We start from the raw sequence: 19173 nt of genomic DNA on the forward strand, positions 1-19173 counted from the left end.
ATCTTATCAAAAGAGAAAAAGCTTTTAAAAAAAAAAAAAAAAAAAAAAAAAAGTGGTTTTGTGGTCAGAAAATGTAGTGTTGGACAACAGAGCCAACCCAACCAAGCCCATTTAAAGGGCTGTGCTGCTGTGTCATTACAAAGTGGATTAGAAGTTCCTAGTGAATCCCAGAGCAGAGTCACTGGCTGGAAGGCTTCCCTCAGATGAATCCCGGCTTCTGTGCTATACACCAGACGTGAAGTGCTGTATGCATACCAGCTCTGTGCATGCCCAGTGGCCACTGACCTAGGCTCGTGGGACCTCATTCTCTAAATTCTGTTCTTAGACATGGAATAGGAGTCTGGTGGAGGAGAACTGGATCCTGTAACATGCAGCCAAGGGTAGTGGAACCAGGTGAGCCAAGAGGATGGCCCCTCCCCCCCCCAACACAATCCTCTCAATGCCGGAAGTACGGCCCCTTCAGTCTCCGTTTCCTTCTCGTTTGTTTATTTTTAGTTTCCATTCTTCCAACTCATTCCTTCTCCCTCTTGTTTCTTCCCCTTCACCATAAGCCTCTAAAAGCACGAGACCCCCATTGCCCGCGTTTGTCAATGGCTTTCCTGTGGGTACAGGAAGAGGAGACAGCATTTTACTATGGATGAGAGAAATTCCTTTCTGTTATTAATCCTGGAGGAATATGCAGGGAAGCTCTAGCTTTTTAAACATTTGTTTTTATGCTGTGTGTTTGAATGAGCCAATGGTGTTGGGGTTCTGGAGTGGGCACCTTTTGTTAACCCTAATCATGACCTGTGTCTGGCACTGGGGATCTGGTGGCATCTGCATCAGGATAAGCTCATTTTACAGGCACATGTGTGGATGATGGATGATGGTGTCTGAAAAATATCTAAGGCATTTTCCTTCATCGTCTGGCAAGCGAGCAGCTGTGTAGTGTGTCAACATTGTCATGCCCTCACACATCTATTAATTACCAAGCATTGTGGTGATACAAACATCTGAGGGCTCGATTTTTAAAACCCACGCCTGTGGTTCCCGGCGCAAGCACATGGACGCGGCTATTTTATAAAATGCGCATGTTGACGCATGCATGTTATAAAATATGATTCCCGTGCACACATGTGCGGCTGATTTTAATATCGGGGCGTTCATGTGCAGGTGGGTGTCCTCTAACGAGCACAACAGGGGGGAATTTTCTAAAGAAACGCATGGTGACACAATCAGGCCTTCCCCAGTTCCTTCCCAGTGCGCTCCAATTAAGGAGTGGACTGGGAGGGATCTTCCCTATCCCCTTCCTACCTTTTCCCCTCTCCTCCCTGACCTCTAACCCCTACCTAGCTAGTTAAAATGTTTGTGTTTTAATACTTACTGCTCCTTCAGAGCAGAAGTAACTTCCGCGCTCCGGCCGGCTGCAGGCGCACGCTTCCCTGGGACAGGGCCTAATGGCCGCTGTCCCGGTCGGCCTCCTCCCCACCCAGATCCCGCCTCCCCCCCCCCCCCCCCCCAGGCCGCCCCTTTTGCATGACCTGGCACTTCTGCTCATATTGGGAGATACGCACGTGGCTGGGCTGTTTTCAAAATGCACTCGGCGCGCACAAGGCCCAGCCACGAGCATATCCCCCGGATTTTACACGCGCTGCCTTTTTAAAATTCGGGTCATGAGGGGTTAATCACCGCTGAGAATTGTATTGACGTCATTCAAAGAGTCCTGTTTGTAAAAGGGTTTCTCCCAGTCTGTGTCTGCCCATGGCAAAACAGTTTGGAAATAAAGCTCATCATCCATTCCCCTGGTCTCTGCTTTCCCTTTCTTGCTCCAGTTGGAGATTCATTTGCTAAAATTTGTCAGAGCAGATCCTGTGAACTGCCCCAGTGGTCTATATCAGTGGTTCCCAAAACTGTCCTGTGAGATCCCTGGCCAGTCAGGGGTTTCAGTATATCCGCAGTGAATATATAGGAGATAAACTTGGCTGCAGAGGAGGTGGTGCACACAAATCTATCTCATGCATATTCATTGCAGATATCCTGAAACCCCCGTCTGGAAACACTGGTCTGTTTCAGTGGTGTTCAAACCTGTCCGTGGGCCCGCCTCAGCCAGTCGAAGGTTTAGGATATCTCTAATGAACATGCATATTTGTTTACATTGGAGGCAGTGCATTCAACATGTCTCATGCATAGGCATTAGGAATATCCTGAAAACTCAAGAGGGTTGGATACACTGCCTCCACTGTATGCAAATATATGTTATGCATATTCATTAGGGATATCCTGAAAATCCAACTGGACTGATTTGAATTCCACTGGTCTAGATGACCTAATATCCAAGAAGACAATGCTGTCACCTTAATCCATAGACTCTGGCTAGAGGGGAATATATATTAAGCATTTTTCCCATGAACATGTAGAAATAAGGATCAGACAAACAAGTTTTAGTTTTCTATTCCACCTTTGTTGGCTAGACAGCCACTTCAGAGTGGATTACAGTAAGGTGAAAAGTTGGTTTTACCTGCTGGATCTCAGTAATGCAGAAAAGATAGTGTTACATGTTGATTCCATTTATGGCAAATAGAACAAAAACAAGGAACATAAAGACTTGTCAGGTTGCTTTGCTAAGGATTGTTGCAGGTGAGACCTTTTTATTGGAGTAACTTAATACATCTGTGATTAACTTTCGAGAGCTCTGCTCCCTTCGTCACATGTGGACCAACACAGTAACCACAGTACTTTTCCCATTGATAGGGAGGGTCTCCTGCCTCCAGAGTACATAGGCCCCATGCTGACATGGGGCCAGCATTTTGTGCAGCCCTGGTTGTAGAGGATGCAGCCTGGTGCTCTCTCTTTTTTTTGGAGTGCTTAAAGTCTGTTTGCATGCCTGGGCCTCGAGTAAAAAAAAAAAAAAAGATGGTTTTGTAACCCGACATCTGACAAAACTCTTTCTTCATGAAATGTTCTTTGTAAGAATTATTGAAAAATCTGTATATTGACTGCCAGCTTGTCCTCTACCCCGAGAGAAATGTTACAAAGGCAGCGGTGAAGGCCCAGTTTGTTGTAAGTGGAAATTCTCTTCCCGTTATTACCAAGGAAATGTAATGGATGCTGCTTGGTTTGGAAAATCGGTTTTATCTTTAGAATCAATTCTTCATTGTGATTTGTTTGCCAGGAGAAGATGACTCTCTTACAGTACCATAAATGTTTTGTTTTTAAACAATTCCTGCAATAATTTAGCAGTTTAAACACATTAAAATAAGTGAAACAGGCACCCTTTCTACAAGAGGGTCACTTTGTGTGGAGCGATGTGACAAGGAATCGAGATAGAAAGACATGAATAAAACCTCTGTCGCATGATAAACCAGTGTTTGTGGGCAATGTAAACCTCGTCTACGGTGAAGTGCTGGAGGGAGGTCCGGGGGCTTCTCAGGAGCCCCCTTATTAAGTTATTTAATGAAAACACACAAAGTGTTGCACCGAGTGGAGATGAGCTGGTATGAGGGGACTGGTAGCATATCCCTGCTGATTTGACTGATAACTCGCAGCGTTTGCTAAGCCGTAAAGCAGCTAGTTCATAGGGTACTGTACAGCAGCGTGATGACACAGTTTCATCTTCCCTGCGGTATTTTCCTCCCAGTCCGTCTGGAAGCAGGTTCCAGTTGGGATTAGAATTAACACCTTCTCTTCTAAAAGGCAGCAACTCAACCAGTCAACCAAGAGCCCACTCTGCAAGCCATGGAGCTATAACCTTTCGAATGTAGTTCTTGCCACTTGCAGTAATCAACTGGGTCCAGATCAGCTGAATGGATTGAATCCATCCTGGTTTTACTCTATTGCAGATCCCGTTTTTTGTTTTTTTTTTCCCCCAAGGGTGGAAACCACAAGTCTGTAGATTCAGTGGAACAAAACCAGGCCTGACTCAGCCTCTCCAGGTGAGATGGAGCCTAGTTGGTGACCCTATTGCAGCTAGGAGACGGTCATTACGAATTATGGGAAGAGAGGGGATGGTTGTTGGGTACCTCCACTGCAAAGCATTCTGGGATAAGCGTTTTTGTCCTTTCCATATGAAAAGCAGATGGACAAATCCCCAAATGAGCTGCAACAGCCAATGGACCCCAGTGAAGACGGAGGCATCTTCTCCCCACTCTTGCAAATACATTTGCTACTGCAGCTTTTTGGCATGAACGCCTGGCATCAGCCTTCTAAATAATCACCCCGGATGCTTCAGCTCAGAGCACTGCTTGAGTTATTGCATTAAGAATTGATATTTATAACCTGCATGCCTTTTGCAGATAATTGCGGGGGGAGATTATTTTGTCTTTTTTTGTATTATTCCTTTTCTATTTGCGGTTTCTCTTTTTTTTTGTGTGCTGTAGGATCGGGGCATTCGGCCATTGATGACGATGAAGATACGCTTGCTGTCCACAGATATACTGGTAAAGGTGCCTGCTTTCTTTCCCCTGCTATGCCGCGGGTCAGCTGCCGCTTCCTGCCCAGCAGTATGTCATGACCTCCTCCCGCCTTTGGGGGCGCTGAAAGACGTCCTGGTCCGTGGAGGAGATCCCATTCTGAGTGTGTGTACAGGAGAGGCTGGGGATAGGCCTAGAAGCAGGATCCTGGCATGAACACCGGAAGAGGGAAGGAAGTTTTTTGTTTTTGTTTTTTAAATAAAGGCTGTGGCTTATTTCAGAAAATTGTAAAATTTACATATATATATAAATTTGGGAGAAACTGATATTTTGATAGAGTCTTCAAAATAGCACCAGGGCCAAGAAGCAAGCTTGCTGATATTTCTGTGGGGCTTTTTCCATTTTCCAACCTCAGTATATTTTATTTTATTTTTTTAACTGTGACTTTTTTTTAAATAAAAGCCACCAGTCCTGTTTTTAAAGCTCCCCTTCCCCCGAGCTCCTGTGCTCTGTGTGTCTCGGAGGGATGCCTGCATGGGCCTGTGATGAGAATCACTACAACCCTACCCCTTCCTATAATTAGTTATCTTTTTGTGCCAGCCCTGCAGATTTGAGGGGGATAGGGACTCCATGGCGAGAAATAAAACTTTCTGGCTCTTTCCTCGGCGGCTCTTCAAATCACAAAATGACCCAAAACAAACTCCCTTAATTGGGACAGATTGCAGGAAAATATCAGCCCGGGGGGGGGGGGGGGGGGGGGGGTGTGTGTGTGTGTTTCAAAATCAACTTACAGGGTATCTGACTCCCTTGTGTACTTTCTCTAGCACTTGTGTGAACAGGTTCCTAAAATATGCCACGTCAACTCTGGAACCTGACAGAATTAAGCCCAAATATCTCCAAAATAAATTTCACATTTTTCTTAAATAACTAAGAAATAGAGCATACTCTAGACAGCAGTGAGCACACACACACACACACACACACACACACACACATATATATATCCTGGTCTGGCCAACCAAGCAGCTCTTGAACTAGTGAAAGCAATGAGACAACTACAGTGCCAGCCAGTGTCAGACACACACACACGCTCAGTCACACAAACAGATGTATAGATTGCAGAAACTTTATATACACTGACACACACATCGGACACTTTCTCACAGTCACACAGATAAACCCACACACTGAGAATGAGAGTGTGTGTGTGTGTGTGTCAGAGAGAGAGACACCCACACACACACACACACTGTCCCTCTGACAGAAACAGGCCAATGTAATAAAGGCACTAAAACTGTGCGTCCAAATTGGTCGCCCACTTTCCTAATGCATGCCCATCCATCTCTCCCAGGCGCGCGATGCAGTCTGCTGTGTTAAAAAGGTGCTAGGGGAAATTTAGCGTCCCTAGTGCCTCCCCAGCATCGGATGCCCAGGAGACGTGGCATTTTATGAGTGTCCGTTTCCTAATTTCTGCACAGCCATAGGTTAGGAAAATGGACGCTCGTTAATTGAGCGTCCGTTTTCCTAACCTGACTGCAAGCAAACATATCTATTTATTTATTTATTTGCATTACTTCTTTTTTGGTTCTTCTGACTTAATATCACCTCGATATTAATATGGAGGAACTACAGAAAAGCAGTATTTTCTGCTTTTCTGTTTACTTTAGGGGCTCCTCATGACTTAACACCTGCTTTGGGGCAGGTGTTAATTTTTGAGAGTAAACATGTGCGTGTTGGGCGCACATTTATTTTTTACATGGGGGTAATAGCTAATAGCCTCATCAACATGAATTTACATGTGATGAGTGCTATTAGCTACGCGCTGGTTTGGGCGCACTAATCTCCTTATTGCATAAGGTGTTATGGATGTGCATCCAAAATACGCATCCAAGCACTCGTTAACCTGTGTGCTAGGCTCAGCGCATGATATTGCATTGGCCTGTAAGTGTAGGCATAGGTATGTGTCGCTCTTTGTGTGACACAGACACACACTCTCTCTAAAACGCTACTGTTGTGCTGCTGCTTATGTGCTCAAAAGGTGAGTGGCCCCCACCCCAGCACTACCGCATCATAGTGTAATGTTCTTGCTTGCTGTCAGCCCTTCCTCATTCTGCAGCAGTCTCCTCCTTTTCCAATCCCACTCTGAGACTTGCTGGTTCCACAGCTAACTGCTCCTCCCACAGCTCAGTCCAGTCACCTCGGTCAGAAGCCTCCCCAACACTGCACAGGTACTTCCTCTGACTTACCCCCTTCCTTCCTGTGACCTGTAGCTTACTTCCACTTCTCTGCCACCCTCCCACCACTCCAGTGCATTCCCATTGACTGCCTGCTGCACAGTCTGCTGCTTTTAACAGTTCCCCAGGCTTGACTGCCTACCTACTCCAGAGGATAGGGAACCAGAAGTTATCCATACTTTTCCCTGGTCTTCTAAAAAGAAAAACTTAAGCCCTGGTCGAGATGAGGGAGATCCACTAACCCAGCTCCAGATGGGAATCCTGCTTTCTCTTGTGGAGCCAGTGCAGCCAGGGCTGGTGCAAGGGTAATTTATAATAACAGATTTTACATGAAAAAGAACATTCAAAGTACAGGCTTCTAAGATAAAAATAACATGTACAATATGGTATTATTCACATGCACTGCTATGGTACCAACCAAAAAACTCTGCAAAAAAGTCACCTGCAGCCATACGATATTACAGCTTACTGTAAAGGGTGTTGAATGTGGGCTCAGCCTTCAGAAAGCTTTGAGTAAACTAAATTGCAATATAGTAAACCTCCCATATAAAAACAGCACTAACTACCAGTACTCAAACAGTAATAACCCTACCTATGAAAAGGCAACACTACAACTATTACATCAGACCCTAAAACACCAATACACCTGCTATTAAGAAAACAGAACAAGCCAAGCTGTTATAGATCCCTGCATAGAAACCACATGCCATAATTCCCTCTAAGCTGAGAGTGTGAGCCATTGCTCATATATTTCTGAGCATTGCTCGTAGGTTTTATATGATCACTCACATACATTTTTTATTTGTGCTATATACAGAAATCAAACACTAATTTTGGCACTCAAAATTGTTGGTTTAAAAAATTGCTGCTCACACGAAAAAAAATGTGTACACACCTAGTCACTCCTTGGAGAAAGCGTTGCTACATGCTAGCAGACTACCTCACCTCATCACACATGTGGAACACAGAAAGACCCTCACCAAATACAAAATGAAGAGATGATAAAGTATAAATAGAAACATGCAGACAAAAACTGAACTTGAAACCACAACAAGCAGGACTCTCTATGGAATGGAAAAACAAATATCATTCCTCACTACACATCAAACAATAACATCCAAAAATATAAAGCATCAATCATAATAGTAAGACCAAACTCAGAATAAATATTATAAAAACAGCTGATGAAAAGAACATCCAGTGATTACGAACATATAACATTTGTTTTACATTTCCCAAACATCAATAAAATATTTCAAACTAGCAGACACAGCAAACATCATCCAATAGTTAAAATTAAAGCTAAAATAAATCCTCCGCTTTCCGTACCTGGGAACTCTAGATACCTGTCACCCTCAGATTGTCATGGATTAGTAAGAAGTGGGAGATATGCAATTATGGGCGAATTTTAAAAGGCCCGCACACGTAGAATTCGGGGGTTATGTGTGTGGCTGGGCCCTGAGTGCACTGCGCGCATTTTCAAAAGGGCCCAGCCACACACGTAATGCCCGATGTGCGCAGAAGTTCCAGGCCAGCTAAAAGGGGTGGCCAGAGGGCATGGTCTTGGCAGGGAGGAGTGGGGGCCGGCTGGGACAGCGGCCCTGTCCCGGGAAGCATGCTGGCAGCCAGCCGGCGCACGTAACTTCTGCTCCGAAGGAGCAGGTAAGTTAAAAAAACGAACAAAAAAAACCCAATGCTAGTTTGGGTTAGTTTAGAGGACGGGGAGGAGAGGGGGAAAAGGGAGGAAGGCTAGATAGGGGTAAAGGAAAGTTCCTTCCCAATCCGTTCCTTAATTGGAGTGGACTGGGAGGGAACTGGGCAACGGCCCAATCACGTCGCCGCGCATAGATTACAAAATCCACCCCCCCCCCCCCCAGGCGCGCAAGTCCCAACCTGCGTGCACATGCGCATGGGAATGTTTGCATGTTCTAAAATTTGCGCGTCCATGTGTGCGTGCATGGGTCTTTCAAAATCTACCCCAAACTCTCTTCTCTGTCTAACACACATGTTCATTCTCATACAAACTCCCTTATATTCTCTCTCACACACATGCTCCCTAGATCACATGCTCTCTCATCTACATGCTCACACACACATGTTCACGGACTCGTTCTTGCTCACACACATGCTCACTGGCTCAATCAGTCTCTTTTACACTCACACACAAGCCCATTGGCTTAAATAGTCCTCTTGCTCAAACATATGCTCATTGGCCCATTCATTCTCTCTTGCTCACAAACGTGCGCTGGTAACCACAAAAGCTCGACTGCATTATGCAGTGCAACAGTGGAAAACCAGAAACATAATCATTCCTCACAAAACATCAAGCAATAAAATCAAGAGATATAAGACATCATTCATAATATTAAAACCATGAAAAGAATAAATATTTTAAAACAGGCAAATATAGGGGGCTCAATATTCAAAGCGCATTCAGCACTACTTAACTGGATAAGCATGGCTTTTTTAGTTAAGTAGTGGCCGCTGAATATGCGCTTACGTTTATCGGCTGCTGCTTAGCCACATAAGTCCCTTATATGGCTAAAAAATTAGCTTCATAAGTTGTGGGCGGGCAGTGGATGGAGCGTCTTGGCTGCATAAGTTGACTGGCTACGTTAGATGGTTATAATTAATACGGCTAAGTACAAATATATACACGTATATTCAGTGACATAGCCGTGCCGCTAAATATACTGTGTAATTTAGCTGGATAAGTAATATCTGGCCAAGTTACTTAAATGGCCATCTTTCAATATTGAGTCCCTAATTTAAAAAGTCACATAAATTTGTTCTAATATTTCCCAAATACCAATAAAATATTTTAAAACAGCAGACACATGAAATAACACCCCATAATTTAAAATAATTAAAAATTAAATTAAAACTCCAGCTCTCCATACCATTAAATAAATACATACCTGGCATCTTTTGATTTCCCAGAGATTGTTGTGGATTTGGGTGAAGAGGAGCAACACAATCTTTATCCTCTCTCTCTCGCTCTGTCTCTCTCTCTCTCCTTCAGACCCATAAGCACTGTCTCTCTCATATATAAGCAAGCTCTCATACACAGGCTGTCTCTCTCATACACATCTGAAGGCTCTCATGCACACATGCAGGCACACTCTTTCTATCTAAATGCATCTTTCATTCACATGCAGGTGCTCTCTCTTATACACACACGCAGTTGCTCTCTCATACACATGCAGGCTGTCTTTCATACACATATGCAGACTCTCATACACATAAGCAGACTCTCTCTCTCTCTCATACACGCATGCAGGTGCTCTTTCTCATATACACGCAAGCACTCTCTTGCACATGTGCAGGCTCTTTCTCTTTCTCTCTCTCTCATATACACATGCAGGCTTTTATTCCCTCATGCACACATGCAGGTGCTCTCTCTCTCATGCACACATGCAGGTACTCTCTAATGCATACATGCAAGCTCTCTCTCATACAAACATGCAGGCTCTCATTCCCTCATGCACACATGCAGGTACTATCTTTCTCATATACACATGCAGATGCTCTCTCATATATATGCAAGTGCTCTCACTCATGCACACATGCAAGCTCTCTTTCTCTTGCACAAACACACACACAGGCATCCTCTGAGACATCCTCCTTCTGGGCCTTGGCTGTGCCTGTGATGCTCCTTATTTAGTGCTGGAGGGAAGGTGGGAGGAGGCGGCCATGCTACCGCCAGATGCATCCTTCTGCTGACCCTGGGCCGTAGGCCTTTCTTCTGCCCAAGGCAGATTGGGCTCCATCGCGGCCCCATCGAGACCTCCCTCAGGCAGGGTTGGGTTGGGCTCCATTGCAACCCTGCCAAGACCTCCTTTGAGCCACATCAGGTTAGGTTCCATTGCAGCCCTGCCGAGTCCTCCCTCGGGCCGTGATGGGCTGGGTTCTGTCATGGCCCCATCGAGATCTCCCTCGGGCCGCAATAGGTTAGGTTCCACCTCAGTCCACCAAAGGCCTTGTTCCATGGTGACTGATCTCAGCAGGAGCTGCAATGAAGACCACATGACCAGTGCGACTGGCCTACTGGGGGGTGCCTAATCCCCCGACAGGCAAATCTTCCCCGTTCCTTAATCAGGACTTCCCAAACCTATCCTGGTGACCCTACAGCCAGTCAAGTTTCATGATGTCAACAGTGAATATGCAAGAGATAAATTACCATGTGTTGGTGGCTTGGTAAATGCAAATTTACCTCATGCATATTCATCGTGAATATCCTGAAAACCCAACTGACTGTGGAGTCCCCAGGACAAGTTTGGGGAGCTCTGCTCTTAAGGATGGCACTTCTGCCATGGGTGGGCGGTGGGAGTGGATTTGGAAGCTGCGGATCCTGCCTCCTCTCTAGTATATGTCCTACATTCGGTGCTGTGACCAGAACTGAGAAGGCAGGGGACCGCACCCCCATTGCAGGCTTCGTGGCTCAGCCTTGCTGCATGTGCCCAGCACGTGCAAATCTCCTGACACTATTTCAGAATATGCTACATGTGTTTGCTGGTAGAGAAAGTTAATGGCTGCACTGCCTGTGAAGAGAAGCCAGATGCACAGAATTCGAGAAGCCATCCAGGCTACAGCCCCCTATGGTACCCCTTCACCCAGGGTGCTGTCTGTGTGGGCCTTGACCTAGCCTGCACTCTGCTGTGGGGGCGGCTGTTCGGTGTTTGGTTGTAAAGCTACACAGGGGATGGATTTAGTTGGGATGGTGGCAGCATACGGAGTAACTGTCATGTCAGCAGCATGAAACGGGAGAGCAGGAGAGGTTAAAAGCCCGGCCAATAAACAATTCTTCAATAGACAAAGCAAAAGCAGATGCAGAGCCAGGAGAATACAGGAAGGACTTTTAAGAGCACGCATTTAAAAAGTATTTTTCTATTTGAAAAACTGGGCCCGATATTGAAACACATTTAGCACTAGATAGCTGGCACTTTGTCAAGGGAAGGACCCCATATAACTCATTGGGGTCTCAGGGATCCTTGCACCACATTTTGGGAAATGCTGGTCTAATTTAATTTTACATTCCCCAATACAGATTTATATAGTGCACTGATTTTATCTTCTGTAAACTTACAGAACCATTCAGTAATTAGGTTGGGCAGGATGCTATAGATTTATTTTTTTTTTTAAGTTCTTTTTTTATACCGACGTTCATGGCGCAAGTCATATCGCATCGGTTTCGATCAAAACGAAGGTTTACATCGAACAAGATAGATTACATCAAACAGAGATGGATTAACCAAAAAACTCCATACTACATTGTAGGCTGCGCTTAAAATATTTTCTCTAAGCCTTGTTTTGTCACCGGCTTACTTTAACCTCATTTACCTTTTCTATCATTCTTCCTTGTTTCTCCTTTCTCTGTTTTCTCTTCTCTTTTGTTTCTGTGGCCCTCTCATCTCCCCATCGGCCGAATTGTCCAAATTGCACCTTCTGGCCCCAGTCTCTGTTTCCGCCTTCTGTTATTGTGTCCTTTCTCCATCCCAGTTTGCACCACCTTTTGTTTCTCTCTTCCCTCCCTTTCATCTGTGTTTCTCTCCTTTCTCCTTGTCACCACTCCCCCCCCCCCCCTTTCCAACTCGCCACCTTTTCTGTTTCTCTCTTCTCTTTATCTATCTCCTCTGTGTTCTCGGTCCTTCTTCACGTGATTTTTACTCTCTTTCTCGCCATGGATAAACTTTGGAACACTTTTTATGCCCCCAAGATTTGTCTTAAAAAATAAAAAATTATATCAAAAACAACACCATATGTACGGGAACTTTTAATCAATTATATTTTTTTCTTTTTATGGTGAGTAGAGACCTCATATATAGCAAAGGAGAGTTGTTATGTTATACACTCTCATATATAGCAAAGGAGAGTTGTTATGTTATACACTCTCATATATAGCAAAGGAAGGTTGCTATGTTATACACTCTCATATATAGCAAAGGAGAGTTGTTATGTTATACACTCTCATATATAGCAAAGGAAGGTTGTTATGTTATACACTCTCATATATAGCAAAGGAGAGTGTATAACATAACTCTCCTTTGCTATATATGAGAGTGTATAACATAACAACTCTCCTTTGCTATATATGAGGTCTCTATGCACCATAAAAAGAAAAAAATATAATTGATTAAAAGTTCCCATACATATGGTGTTGTTTTTGATATAATATTAAGTGGTTACATCATACTAGCAGTTTACTACGGTATAAGTTAAAAAAAAAAAAAAGTCAAACATCCAGAAGGAGGGTGTACAAGACATGGAAAGGAATGCCTTGTACGCTTCCCAGATATTTAGCTATCAAAGCTGGCCTGATCCACAGGGAAACGTTTCTGCTTCCCTTGTATCCCATCGGTGGTCATGAAGCTACTTTCTGTAATGATCGAGAATATTTTTTTGTTCTGTTGTGGATTTGGGAAGGAAGATGGGGGGAGGGGGATGGGTTGGGTGCACAGTTCACATGCACTGCAGTGGTGTCAGCACACATCTATGATGGCCCTCAGCTCGGCAGCACCCCAGTCCAGAACGCTAGGAGTAAGGCCCAGAGAGCTCACACTGGGAGGTTCGAGTGTCACCAGCCCAATGCTGTGGTGGGAACAGGAAGGCCGGGAAGTGGCTTTTGTCTTCTCCTGCATTTTGTAGGGAGCCAGAATCCACATTTTGACCACCTCTTTCTGTTCTGCATGGCTCCATGCGTATGACCACACTCTTGGATGTGAGATTGCACCATTTCGCAGCGTCATTTATAAGTTTTAAAAACTTTGAAGATGCCTTTTCTGAGGGATTAAATAAAAAATAAAATCTGGTTTCCTAGAAATTGTATTTGTTCTCACTATTGGCAGAAAGATTAAACTATGTTATTAATAGTACTTGCTTTGTTAGGATGCTATTTCTTGCCACATGAGTGTTGACGGTCCAGGTTGGGTCAGTAGTTGAGGTTGAGCTAGGGGTCTCACTCTGTCACATACTAGTCAAGCTGTAGGCGACTGACAGGTCAATCGGCTCGGTAGTAAGCAGGGGCATACCTGAACGTCAGCGGGTGGCAGAGTCAGGTCCAGAAGCCAGAAGATCAGTCCTAGGAACAGTTAGGCAAGAAGGCAGAAACGAACGCAGGAAGAGAGCTGGAATCCAGGAGGGCAGGAACACAGCGAGAGTCCAAGCAGGAAGAAACCAAAACAGAGCTTCAGGAAACAAGTCCACAGATTTCGTTGCACCAGCAGTGAGCCAGGACTGCAGACCGGTTTTAAATAGGGCATCACATCAGGACTAGCCCCCTTGCTGAGCCAACGAGATGACGGCTGGCAGAATGGGTAAGTTTACCAGGTAGGTTTGCCACCTGTTCGTGGCTCACCTGCAAGCCTCTCTTGAGTTCTGCTCCGGAGGTGCTGGTTCAAGCCTCGATGGGCCAGGCAGTCATTAGATTGAGTTGAATCTGTCATTGACCTGGACCTGTCCTTTAGGTGAAATAACCCTGTTGTCTCCCAGTTTGCTCTCTGGTTGGTGACGCAGGCCGGCTGGCACTCCAGACTGACTTTTCATGTTCTTTCTTCTGTTTGATTGCCAGAAACTCCCTGGTGCTCTCCCATCAAGGTTAAAAATGGCTATGCAAGTTGCAGAACCCCCCGAGGAGAATACTACAAAACCGTGCAGGGCACCAGATGTGACATTCACTGCAGGAAAGGCTTCGAACTCCATGGATCCCGACAAGTTATGTGTCAATCAAGCAAGCGCTGGTCCGATAAATTTGTGTGCAAACGTGAGTGGCCCGTAGGGACCTTCTTCCCCTTCAATTTCTGGATGTGCTGGTTAAAGACACCCATTTGGATTTATATCCTGTTTGTTGTCCGTTCTGGCCCTACGTTGAATGTTTATACTTTAGTTTCATGGTCAGACCTTACCCAAATGTTAGACTATTTGCTGATGAATTAATTGAAGCTGACTTTCTTCATATCAGCCATGGGGGAGGGCAGTCTTAAAAGGCATTTAAATTGCTCTCCTCAAGCGTGGCGCAATACGACAAAGCTGCTGAAAACCTCGTAGGTTGCTTAGCACGTGCATGCTTAGCCACATTAAAAAGAGGCGTCCGGCGTCAGTGCTTAGGTGGGGGGGTGGGGGGTGGGGTGGGAGGAAAGCAGCACGTGCTCACATTCAGTTTCCAAATTTAGGCTCGCTGTGTTGCTGCCTCCCTCCCACCGGGGGTGGTGCACGACACATGGACGCTTTTAGCGGGCGGATTTTTGTGCCGATTCTCAGAGAGATCGCAGGCGGTTTCTCCTTAACAATTTGCAGAGGGGACGCGCGCTTAGAGGCCAATTTAATAAAGCGGCGTGGAAAACGGGTGCTCGGTGTTGAGCGCCCGCTTTCCTGACGCGTGCCCAGCCACCTCTCCTGGGCGCGCAATCGAATATTTAAATGAGGGGGGTCGCGCTGCCAAGGAGGCGCTAGGGGAAATTGTGCGTCCCTGGATGCTCGTTAGTTGAGCGTCCCTTTTTCTGATCTGACTGCCGGAACACTTTTTTTTTTTTTTTACCTTTTTGTTCCCCCGACTTAATATTACCATGATGTTACGTCAGAGGAAGTACAGAAAAGCAGTATTTTCTGCTTTCCTGTACACGTTTTTGGGCTGCGCAGAAATTAATGCCTGCCCAGAGGGTAAAAATGTGCAGGTCGGGCGCCGGTTTTTTTTTGGATTGAGGGAGAATAGCTAATAGCCTCACCAGTATGCATTCGCATGTGATGAGCTCTATTAGTTTCGTGGGGGGGGTTGGACACGCGTTTTGGACGCGCTAATCCCCTTATGGAACAAGGGGTTGTTGACACGCGTCCAAAACCCGCATCCGACCACGGCTTACACAGTGCGCGCGGCTGAGCACGCCGTATTGGATCGGCCTGTTAGAGCACTCGCGTGGTTTGAGAATTATCCCTTGCCAGCCCCGGAAATGTCAAATCCTGCTTACTGTCTTACAAAAAGCTTTCAATTATTTGGGTAAAGTGGCTTTAATTCCCATGAGCTGCCCGGTCCTGTAGGGCCTGCTCCCAGAGGGTAGATGGCACTGCAACCTAGCGCCACCCACACCCCCGCCAAAGCTGAAAGTGACTTAGAAGCAAAGAATTCAGAAGGGAGGCAGTATGGGTGCCAGTGTCCTGCCCTTGTGCCAAAAAGCTGCTGAGTTACGTTCACATTCCCCCAGCTCACACTTCACCTCCCCATGGGGGAGGAAGAACAGGCGGGACCCTCACATGTTTTCCTCTCTCCTAGAAATCCGGTGCCCCCGCCTCTCCATGCCGCTCCACGGAGGATTCAAGTGCGTGGACGGTGCCTATTTCGGCTCCAGGTGTGAGTATTACTGCTCACCAGGATACCAGCTGAAAGGAGAGCGCGTGGTCAGCTGCATGGACAATAAGGTCTGGAGCGGCAAGCCCGCCAGCTGTGAAGGTGAGCAGCAGAGGGTGGCGGCGTGGCTGGGGATGGCGGGTGCACAAACAGAGAACCGAATCATGCAAGTCACCCTGATCTGTTCAGTAGGTGCGGGGAGGCTGGTCACATGCTCCAGCACAGCTGGTCAGAGAAGGTCGAGTAGAGGGGAGAAACTTGCTCCATGGGTTTTGTGGTGCATATGGGAGGGCATTCCAGTGGCTCGATATCTGACCTCAGTGAACTGATTGGGGCAGGTGCTCTTTCTCTACCATCGCTGGCGTTGGCAGGCCTCAGTGAAATGGGGCAGCTCGCCACAAGTTGTGTGACCCAGAGCGGAACTTGCGCATACCACATTCAGGTCACTGTAATTTCGCTGGCTGGACCACCGCAGGGACGTGCGTGGACAATCCCAAGTTTCAGAGTTGTCTTGGATGAAGTTGCACAGTGACATTGCATCTCTGGCCCTGTGTCTATGTAGATCCTAGAAAAGAGAAGAAGCAAGGGGATATGGGGACCAATCTCCCCAAGGGGATATGGGGACCAATCTCCCAAGGGAGTTGATAAAGAAATCAAGAATGCCTGGGATAAACACAGTGAATCCTTAGGTCGGAGGATGTGAGGATAATGCCAGGGTCTCTGGCTTTGCAACAGGAAGGGACGCTGACCTATTTTCCTATCCTGTTTCCTTCTTTCTATAGGATTGCTCTGGGAGGGGGAAGGGCCTTGCTTTTCTCTTTGTTCGGCTGTTGCTGGTGCACACTTGCCTAGTCACAGACCTCTTCAAATCTGGGCATGTTTAGCATCTGGAGCACTGGTTTAATTTATCAAACTATATACTGTATATCCCGCTTACAGAAAGTCATCCAAGCAGAGCAACAACTACCCTGAGCCCACAGATTGCTTTCCTCCTCCTCTTTCACACTGCATGGCATTTTCAAGAAGTTTGTGACCCAGTTGGGTTGCACAGTGCAGCGGGCTGTGTGGAAATATCTAGGCGGGAGAGCTGCCTCCCCATCCCTAGAAACAGACGGTGCATGGATCCTGTGTCAGTGCATTTAAAATAAATCTTCCAGATTCCCTGGAAGGGGTACCAGGATCCCTCGCACTTTACTTCACGATGGATTATTAAAGCCTGGGGCGGATTTGCAGCAGTATGGACTGTAGAAGGACAAGGAATCATTGAAACACGAGCAGAAGAGGAGAAAAGGGAAGAGAAAGGGAATTAAAGGACATCAGGAGAATTAGGAAGAAGAAGTTTGGATTTTATTTTACTAACAAATGTGATAATTTCCTGTTAACTATCACCCTCTTCTCATTGGACATTTCAGTAGCGGGGGTTGGGGTTCTTTGGACCATGGCTGTCCTGTTGGCTCCCTAATCAGCAGAAACATTGTCATACTGCAGTCAGTACAGCAGGGGACCTGCTTTTTCAATGTAAAAACAGAAAAGTGCTTTTCAGAAAATGCTGTAGCCTGCCAACCTGAAAGTCGCGTCACTCTGCTGATGGCGTGCCCAGGCTACGCAGACAGCGGACGGAGACTCCATGGTTCTTCCCGCTGTCACCAGGATAGGGTTACGGACCATCCTGGCACGAGACCCTTCACGCTGAGGTTAAAGGTAACGGCCTACCCTCTGCTCACAGAGACACAAAGGGGGGAAGTGTTCAGGGAGGCGCCTGACCGCAAAGCAACGCGCATCCTTTGAACCTGCACAGATCAAGGTGATGTACAAACACTAGGTCCCCGCAGACGATGCATCTGAAAATCTCATTGTTAGACGGGTATGTTTCACACGCCTGCATTCACCGAGCTGTGACAGCATACTGTCTACGTGCCTTTCTTTTGAAAATGAATGGTGAGTGTATACCTCCAACTCACGCTCCCAGAACGTTTCCATTTTATGAGGACAAGTTTGTGAGTGTTTCTGGAAATGCGCGCCTACAGTCAGGCGGCTGAAAATCCTCTTACCTACATCATGGGAGGCTAACTCTCTTCTTACCCATGTGACAGCTGACTGATAATGTACCCCAGAGAGTCCAGTTACTATATCCCCCCCCCTCTGAGGCAGAAAAACCAAGAAAGTCAAAGTGCATCTTTGTCATCGCTCCTCTGCCTAAAACTAATGTAATATAGCAGTGCCCTCTGGTATTGCGCTGTCAGTACTACTGGAATGGAAGCCTGAAGTGCTGCTTTCTTCTCTAGAGGGAGAATGTCAGGGTCTGAGATTTACTCTTTGACTCCCATGAAACTTTGACTCCCATGGAACGTCACTGTCTGAGATGAACTCTTAGACTCCCATGGAACTTCAGTGTCTGAGATTTACTCTTTGACTCCCATGAAACTTTGACTCCCATGGAACGTCACTGTCTGAGATGAACTCTTAGACTCCCATGGAACTTCAGTGTCTGAGATTTACTCTTTGACTCCCATGAAACTTTGACTCCCATGGAACGTCACTGTCTGAGATGAACTCTTAGACTCCCATGGAACTTCAGTGTCTGAGATGTATTCTTTGGCTCCTGAGGAACATCAGTGTTTGAGATTAACTCTTTGACTTCTGTGAAACAGTATCTGAGATTTACACTTTGACTCCCATGGTCATTAGTGAGATTAACTTTTTGACTCTCGTGGAACTTCAGTGTCTGAGATTTACACTTTGACTCCCATGGACATAACATAGAAATATAGAAATGATGGCAGAAAAGAACCAAATGGGCCTTCCAGCCTGCCCAGCAAGCTTATGCCAGTATCTGCCACACCATGCAGGTTACCCCCATCCTTAGTTTCCCGGACTGTAAAAGTCAGGGCCCTTGCTGGTTTCTGTCTGAATCTAATTCTCCTTTACCTTTTGCCATTAAAGCAGAGAGCAATGTTTTAGTTGCGTCAAAAGTATCTGGTTTATTGGTGAAGGGTAGCAACAGCTACATCAGCAAGTCATACCCACACTTATTTGTTTCCCCAAACCATAGAAGTTGGGGGCCCTCATTGGTTGCTGTTTGAATCCAGTTCTCCTTTCCCCACTGCCGTTGAAGCAGAGAGCGATGATGGAGTTGCATCAACAGTATGAAGGCTTATTGGTTAAGGGTAGTAACTGCCACACCAGCAAATTACCCCCATGCATTCATTTTTCA

The 19173-nt window shown here is 46.0% G+C and overlaps 1 protein-coding gene across 3 annotated transcripts in view; it reads left to right on the forward strand.

The window, feature by feature from the left end:
• Positions 1 to 19173, forward strand: part of SRPX (sushi repeat containing protein X-linked) — a 100292-nt gene that overhangs the window by 41566 nt on the left and 39553 nt on the right. Inside the window, exons 2-4 of one of the 3 annotated variants that reach the window (XM_029603198.1) lie at positions 4356 to 4421; positions 14190 to 14381; positions 15885 to 16061. In XM_029603198.1, coding sequence (XP_029459058.1) covers positions 4356 to 4421; positions 14190 to 14381; positions 15885 to 16061 — 435 coding nt within the window. The remainder of the gene's footprint in view (positions 1 to 4355; positions 4422 to 14189; positions 14382 to 15884; positions 16062 to 19173) is intronic. The other 2 variants (XM_029603199.1, XM_029603200.1) reach the window with 2 other exon arrangements.

This window comes from Rhinatrema bivittatum, chromosome 5 (assembly GCF_901001135.1).
Source record: "Rhinatrema bivittatum chromosome 5, aRhiBiv1.1, whole genome shotgun sequence".
Taxonomy (NCBI): Eukaryota; Metazoa; Chordata; class Amphibia; order Gymnophiona; family Rhinatrematidae; genus Rhinatrema; species Rhinatrema bivittatum.